The 8,312-nt window shown below is 46.5% G+C and overlaps 1 protein-coding gene across 17 annotated transcripts in view; it reads right to left on the reverse strand.

The window, feature by feature from the left end:
• The window catches only part of DNM1 (dynamin 1), a 226,670-nt gene extending 219,112 nt beyond the window's left edge, over positions 1-7,558 (reverse strand). For 6 of the 17 annotated variants that reach the window (XM_040324787.1, XM_040324783.1, XM_040324786.1 and 3 more), the window contains exons 1-2: positions 7,420-7,557; positions 7,112-7,339 (exon numbers count right to left, since the gene is read on the reverse strand). In XM_040324787.1, coding sequence (XP_040180721.1) covers positions 7,112-7,339; positions 7,420-7,535 — 344 coding nt within the window. In that variant the 5' untranslated portion in view covers positions 7,536-7,557. Of the gene's footprint in view, positions 1-7,111; positions 7,340-7,419 lie in introns of all 17 variants that reach the window. The other 11 variants (XM_040324785.1, XM_040324791.1, XM_040324789.1 and 8 more) reach the window with 5 other exon arrangements.
• Between the last annotated feature and the right edge of the window lie 754 nt (positions 7,559-8,312).

An 8,312-nucleotide genomic window follows, 5' to 3' on the forward strand; every position in this document is an offset into this window, starting at 1 on the left:
CCATAGAGGGGGTGAAGGCTGCATTCACAATCGCAGCGTTTTGTCGCCGCAAATCGCGGTACAAAACGCTGCTATTTGTCGCCGCGATTTTGTACGCCGAAGTGTGAATGCAGCCTTAGGTTTAGTGCAAAGTTACAAAATTCCCTTGAAGGCCAGGCCTTTTTCTGGCATGTTTTGTTTACAAGTAAAAATCTGTATTTTTTTGCTAGGAAATTACTTAGAACCCCCAAACATTATGTATTTTTTTTTTTAGCAGAGACCGTGGAGGATAACTTGGTGGGTTTTGCAATTTTTCAAATCACAGGGTATTTGCACAGTGGTTTTTCTAGCGCAAATTGTTTTGGGAAAAATACACAAATTAATTTTAATGCACACAAACAGAGAGGAGCTATGGATCTGTGTGTGTTTCTGATCACCATCAGAGAAAACTGGCTCCCGATTATCGAAGATTAAGCCCAGGTTGACACTGGGCTGCGGGAATGAAGCCATGTAAGTTCAGCTGAACTCGCATGATTTCACTCCCGCTTGTCAGTCCTGATTTTGGCCGCAATTTCACAGACATCTGTGCACGGTTCTGCACAGATGTCAATGGAAATCGCACCCTGAAATCCCAAAAATTAGTACAGAAACTACTTTTTGAAATCGATGCAGTGCCACAAATTCAGCTTTGCATTGATTAGGACGGTGCCATTGCCAGCAATTGCCGCCGATTTGACATGTCACATTGCATGTCAAAACGCACCAATGTGAACCAGATGTTGGTGCGGGATGGGACATTTTTCATCACACCCATGCAATGTGAGTCCGGCATGGACACCGGCAGCAGATCGCATGGACGCTGTGAGATTCCAATGCAGTGCAGGAAACAGAGAATTGGCTGCATTTCCTGCATCACATAATTGTGAACCAGGGATTAAACTAACTCAACTTATCACCTATGGTGCCTTAAAAAAAAGTATTCATACCCCTTGAAATTTTTCAAATTTTTTCATGTTATGGCCAAAAACTTAAATGTATTTTATTGCGATTTTATGTTGTGGGGATGCTTTTCTTCAGCAGGGACAGGGAAGCTGGTTAGAGTTGATGGGAAGATGGAAGGAGACAAATAAAAGGGCAATCATAGAAGAAAACCTGTTAGGCCCCTTTCACACGTGAGGCACGGTGGTGGTATAGCGGCGCTATACCGTCGGAATTGCCGCGGGATTCAGCCGCTAGCGGTGCGGTTTTAACCCCCGCTAGCGGCCGATAAAGGGTTAATACCGCCCTGCAGAGGCGCATTGCGGGCGGTATTACTGCGGTTTCCCATTGTTTTAAATGGGAAGGAGCGGTATACATACTGCTCCTCTCACCGCTCCAAAGATGTTGCTTGCAGGAGATTTTTTTCTCTCCTGCCAGCGCATCGCCTCAGTGTGAAAGCCCTCAGGCTTTCACATTGAGAAGGCTGGGCAGGAGTTTTTCAGGCAGTATTTAGGCGCTATTTTTAGCGCTGTACAGCCTGAAAAACTCCTCAGTGTGAAAGGGGCGCAAGTCTGCAAAAGACTTGAGACTGGGGTGGAGGTTCACCTTCCAGCAGGACAATGACCCAAAACATACAGCCAGAGCTACAATTGAATGGTTTAGATCAAAGCATATTCATGTGTTAGAATGGCCCAGTCATTTGAGAATCTGTGGCAAGACTTGAAAATTGCTGTTCACAGACGCTCTCCATCCAATCTGACAGAGCTTGAGCTATTCTACAAAGAAGAAAAAAATGTCCCTCTCTAGATGTGCAAAGCTGGTAAAGACATCCCCAAAAAGACTCGCAGCTGTAATTGAAGTGAAAGGAGGATCTACAAAGTATTGACGCCACACTTTTCACATATTTAGTTGTAAACAAAAAATCAAAACCATTTATAATTTTCCTTCCTCTTCACAATTATATGCCACTTTTTGTTGGTCTATCACATTAAATACATTTACGTTTTTGGTTGTAACATGACAAATAGTGGAAACTTTCAAGGGGTATGAATACTTCTTCACTAAAATCACTATTTGGATGATTCACATATAAGCCGCATGCGACTCACAAGCAGTGGTCCAGTGCGTGCTGGTTCATCGTTTCAGGTCCAGTTTCAGCCTGAATATCGGGCTAAATTCGGACCTGAAACTAACCAAAAGACGCACAGCGTTTTTGTGCAAAACGCACCAGACCGTCTGCAGGGATATATGTAAATCAGAACCATAGAGAGCAGATTAAAATCTCCTGCTATAGCGAATTGGATGCAGGGATCCCAATTCGCAATGGTGTGAACCAAGCCTTAGGCCCCTTTCATATGTGTGGATCCCGTGAGAATCCGTTTTTAAACATCTGCTTGCTCAGTGGGGATCGCTCCATTGATCTCTGCTGAGCCGGCAGATGACAGATCTGTCTCTGCACACTGTGCAGAGACGGACCAATCCGATCTGTGCTATCCTCTATGGGGGATCGGATGAAAATGAACCGTCTTTTCGTTTTCATCCGATCCGACCCGCCTGACGGATGCAAAATAGGGTTTGCATCCGTCACGTTTTAGGGCCTCAAGCTCTAATACTCCAGCACCAAATGAAGCAGAAACTTTAGCCCAAACCTTCTCAGGTAGCCAACACATTAAAATGGCAGCAGATGGGTAATATTATATTTTTTAGGTCTTTCATTTCATGTGATCCAGGCAAACCTCCTACACCTTCAAAACGTGATATCTGTCTCCTTTTAATAAAAAACCAAGCATTCATGTGTATGCCTTTTCTCCTGTGTTTACCTTTTCTGTGAGCTGGGCTCTATGGAAACAGTTAAAAAATTTTGCTAAATGCATACATACATAGCAGCGTTTTTTTTTTTTTTACAAAGCATTTGTATGTCTGTCCAATTCAGTTATGAGATTTAGGCCCCTTTCACACCTACGGACCGTATGTCCGCTTTTTCATCCATCCGTTTGCAGATGAAAAAGGGACATACATTGGTCCCTATGAGATTGCGGATGTCAGTAGATAAACATCCGCTGACACCCGATCTCGTCCGCCTCCGCAAAGATCCGATTCTGCAGACGGAAGAAAACCCTATTTTTCCTTCCATCTGCAGAGCGGATCGGATGAACACGGACACACGGTCCGTGTTTATCCGATCCCCCCATAGGGGAGAGCGGAGAAAAGACAGTCATCCAGCTATCTCTGTAGAGTACAGTACATCTCCCCCTTCTGTTACAGAGAGGAGGAGATATGGAGGTATTCTGTAGTCCATAAAGATTTTTCGGACTAGGGTGACAAAGCTGCTCCTTCATAGATACAGTATGGCAAGTCAGTATTGTTCACCCTAGGACAGGAAGAATGTTACTGGCAGAATCATTAGGTAAAAAATAAAAGAAGAATAAAAAACAAGAAAAAAAAATCCTGGAAATAAAACGAATGCAGCTACATAAAAGGGCTGTAAGCTGCAACACAGTACAATGTCATTCTTGGACAGGCTTTAAAGCTGGTATGGATTATTTTGCACAGTTAGATTGGTACGCCTTGGAGGTAAAGAGGTAAATGTGCATGATCCATACCTGCAAGGTCTCCTGGGAAGCTGAAAAACACTGTAGTAGGGCACCGGTACTATATTGACTGTCGCTAGAGTCCGAGTCCTGTGCTGAGTAGCTGACCTGATGCCTTGAGGTTGATTTACTAAAGGCAAATAGACTGTGCACTTTGCAAAAAATACCCAATCACATCCAAGGAAAATAAAAATAACTGCATTTTTGCTTGCACATGATTGGATTATGGAAGTCAGAAGAGCTTCTGCGCATTTACTAAGCTCTGGAGCAACTGCCTTTGCAGTGTGCAACTTCACTTTGCAAAGTGCACAGTCTTTTTTTAGTAAATCAACCCCTTCAGGCTGGGTTCACACCTTTGAGAATTGGATGTGGGGTTCTCCACATCCAATTGGCAATAGCAGGAGATTTCTCTATGGAGCCGGTTCACGTATCTCCACTGCGGCTCCGGAAGCCCTGTGTGTTTTTTGGTCCATTTCAGGTCTGAATTCAGACAAAAATTTGGGCTGAAATCAGACCTAAAAACGGTGAACCAGGACACACCGGACCCTTGCTGGGAGCCACATGCGGCGATGATGTGAACCCAGCCCTAGTGAACACAGGGGGTCAGATGCTTGGCACTGGTGCAGTTCAGAGAACACTTGCATGTTCTCAATGAATGCAAAGTGATCTCTGATTGAAAGAGGTAGCATGTAACATAACAATCTCCACCTCATCTAATCAGAGAATGCTTTGTATTCATTGAGTACATGCAAAATGTTCACAGAATGCGACCCGTGCCGAGCGAGTGACCTACTGTGTTTGCAAAGCAGAAGGGCAGCCACTTGGTATAGCGGTGATCACTGTACTAGCGGTGCCTTTTACACTGATTTCTAGCTTCTGTGGGGGTCTACCAAGTATGGATCATGCATAGTTACATGGGCCTAAGCTGGACTATGCAGAAATACCCATACCTGGAATTGGGCTTTACCTACAGATTCGCGCACAGTGCTGTGCCAAGTTTCCCTCAAGAACACGTCATCACTGCACTCAGGATCTGTTGGCACATCAAAAACAACCACGGTTTCCAAATTTGCCCAAATCTTCCTAGTTCATTAAGAGACCACAAGTCAGAGAATGAACAAAACCAAAAATCCCTCTTCAATTCTTCACACAAAGATGGAGGAACCTTTGCCTCCTCCTTTGCTGTATTTCTTAAAGGGCCAGAGTCACCTAAACACACCTCACCCCCCATTGTTGTACAGTATCTGATACAAGGCTATCCTGCAGGCACCAGCTGCTATCTGTTGGATGCTCTGTCAGCTCCCTTGAGCTTTCACCTTTGCAGTGTGTAAATCCCATTAACCCATCAATGCCCGTGCTGACAAAGAAGCAGTACACAGGGTGATACACCCAGGAATCGCAGCCTTTGTGTGAACCTGGGACTCCAAGGCTGTGTTGTGTGAATGTGTGCATAGTCATGTTTGTTCTACATTGTGTGTTCCATGCTTACAGATGCCCCGAAAAACATCCTGCTTTAGGATGACAAGACGTTTGCTAGCAAGTATACTGTCATCCTTCATCGTCCTCACCCTTGGCTGATGTGTGGCAGAAATGTGCAGTGATGGAGCGTGTACGCCAGTGTCACCTTGAAAAATTGCCATCATTGGTACCTCTTGTCCGCACAGCACCAAGTACACATCCCCCCTTCCGAGCAAAGAGAACATTTGCTTTCTGTAATCCTTCATACTGTAGCTTTTATTGGAATCATTTCAATACCAAAAAATGGATCAATTAAAAAGCTGAATGACATTTTCACAACTGCACTTCATTACAGGGATCTGGTGGAACACATCAAGCAGCAGCATGTCACTCTTCAATGGGCTTTGTGTGGTAGCCCATAGCAAATTTCCCCATTGACTTGTAATGCCAGTGATCTGCATTGCTATGGGATACCGCATACTGAGCAGAATCATTGCGTTCTGCGCCGCTGTATTAAAAAAAACGCTGAGGGCCCTGAATTAATCAAGCATGGAGCAAGCCGCAAAGGTTATTAACCCATAACAACCAGTCAGCTGTCATCTTGTATGTTGGAGAAAGGGGACAGCTGAGCGCATTCTCTGGATTACAGCACTGCTGATAAAATAAAATGTATGGAAAAAACGAGATATTTGTCATTCCAGCCAATCAGACATCAGTATTTAGTGCAAGTGTAGTAAGAGCAGGGGAAGACAATACGGAGAATTTACTAAGACTAGAGCAGACAGAATCTGGAGCAGCCAGGCATGGTGACCAATCAGGTTCTAGTTTCATTTTCCAAGCCGAAGAAAGAAGCTGATTAGTTCCCGATGGGGGAATTTACTAAAACTGGAGCAGCTAGCTGTGCATAGTAAACTATCAGATCCTTTCTTCAGCTTGTACACTAGAGCTTGGTAAATGAAAGCTACAACCTGATTAGTTGCCATGCATGGCTGCTCCTGTGCTCCAGTCTTAATAACCCCCCCCCCCCCCAATACACATGGCAATTTTTAAAGCAATTCCAACCAGATCACCCACAAATTATCAAATGGCTCGACATTTTGGCAAAGGATGTCTTGATGCATTTTTCCCCAACCAAACAGGGGTTACAATTGGCTGCAATTCGCCGCGTGCCCGGCCGGCGTTTCCGACTCGTACACATAGAGAAGGGAAGAAATGATGGATTGGAAGTCCCTACTCCACCATGTAAACTGATGACATTGCCTCAGTAGCCCCCTCCCTTTCTCTCCATTGCAGGAGTGACTGTACTGTATTCTTCAGCACCTCCTCCATGTTTTTTTATCCTCCATCCATCCCTGCTGCACATTAACCCCTTACAGCAATCCATTTCTCATCTTTTATAGCATTTGCATGAATGAGAATGGTGAGCAGAAGGAAGGAAAACACAGCCCTATACAGTACAATAAGAGTATTTGTAGATATAATGTACCCCCCCCCCCCCCCAGCCTCAAGGTGAATGTGACCAATGCCATGGTGTCATGTCCCTGCTGCACCTCTATGTATCAGTCATTGTTCTCCTACAGAAGATGATGACAGATGTATCAGGGGGAGCTGGGCAAGCTTTACACACAGGGATCTGCTGCAGGATAATAAATCTGCTTTGTGTCTGCCTTCCTAATCCACTTCTCCATGGATGCTGGAATAGACATCCTCACCACTATCATCATCATCCTCATCCTCCTCCAAACCACTATCATCATCATCCTCCTCCCCACCACTATCATCATCCTCATCCTCCTCCTCACCACTATCATCATCCTCATCCTCCTCCTCACCACTATCATCATCCTCATCCTCCTCCTCACCACTATCATCATCATCCTCATCCTCCTCCAAACCACTATCATCATCATCCTCCTCCCCACCACTATCATCATCCTCATCCTCCTCCTCACCACTATCATCATCCTCATCCTCCTCCTCACCACTATCATCATCCTCATCCTCCTCCTCACCACTATCATCATCCTCCTCACCACTATCATCATCCTCATCCCCACCACTATCATCATCATCCTCCTCACCATCTTCCCCTCTCTTCCTCTTACCTGCCCACGAAATTCTCGAGCACAGAGCTCTTCCCGGCGCTCTGCCCCCCGACCACAGCGATCTGCGGCAGATCTAGGTTGGCATTCTGTCCGATGGCTGAGAAGGCATCCTGAAGCTTGTTGACCAGAGGGATCAGCTCTTCCATTCCTCGGTTGCCCATGTTGAAGGCTTCCTGCTGACAGTGTGCGGATGGTGCCTCTTCCTCTCTCTCTCTCTCTCTCTCTCTCTCTCTCTCTCTCTCTCTCTCTCTCTCTCTCTCTCTCTCTCTCTCTCTCTCTCTCTCTCTCTCTCTCTCTCTCTCTCTCTCACACACACACCTTGTCCCCGGTGACAGTGGGAGGGGGGATGTGCAGGACCCCTTCGATCTGCGCGGTCCCGCTTCTCCTCCTCGGCTCCTTCCCCACACTGCCAGCTCAGGCGCATCTAACAAGCGGCTCCTGGGAGATTTAAATCGCAATGGTCATCTTCCGCCGCTAGGGGGTGTGCGCGGGCACAGACGGAGGGCTGGAGGATGTAGGGAAGTGTAGTCCTCTGATAGGTCCCCGCTCTCCTCGGTGGGCACATAGAGAGGAGAGATGGGGGGGGGGTCTCTGTATACACCTGTCCCAGGTGACAGCACAGTGTCCGGACACAGGCCCTGTCTGTAGATTGCCAGGAAGCAGAGCGCTCATGTGATATGTCACTGCAACATTGATAAGTGTGCAAAGAGGCAGCCCCGTCTAATATGGAAACACATGTCTCCAGTGCAAAACCTGAGCCTGGGGTGATTCACAAAACACATCAGAGCCTCCCTTAAACATCAGAGTCCCCCCATACATCAGAGCCCCCCCATACATCAGAGCCCCCCCATACATCAGAGCCCCCCCCCATACATCAGAGCCCCCCCCCATACATCAGAGCCCCCCAATACATCAGAGCCCCCCCAATACATCAGAGCCCCCCCAATACATCAGAGCCTCCCAATACATCAGAGCCTCCCCTAAATATCAGAGTCCCCCCATACATCAGAGCCCCCCCATACATCAGAGCCCCCCCCCCATACATCAGAGCCCCCCCATACATCAGAGCCCCCCAATACATCAGAGCCCCCCCAATACATCAGAGCCCCCCCAATACATCAGAGCCTCCCAATACATCAGAGCCTCCCCTAAATATCAGAGACCCCCCATACATCAGAGCCTTCCCTAATTATTAGAGTCC

Source organism: Rana temporaria, chromosome 9 (assembly GCF_905171775.1).
Source record: "Rana temporaria chromosome 9, aRanTem1.1, whole genome shotgun sequence".
Classification (NCBI taxonomy): domain Eukaryota; kingdom Metazoa; phylum Chordata; class Amphibia; order Anura; family Ranidae; genus Rana; species Rana temporaria.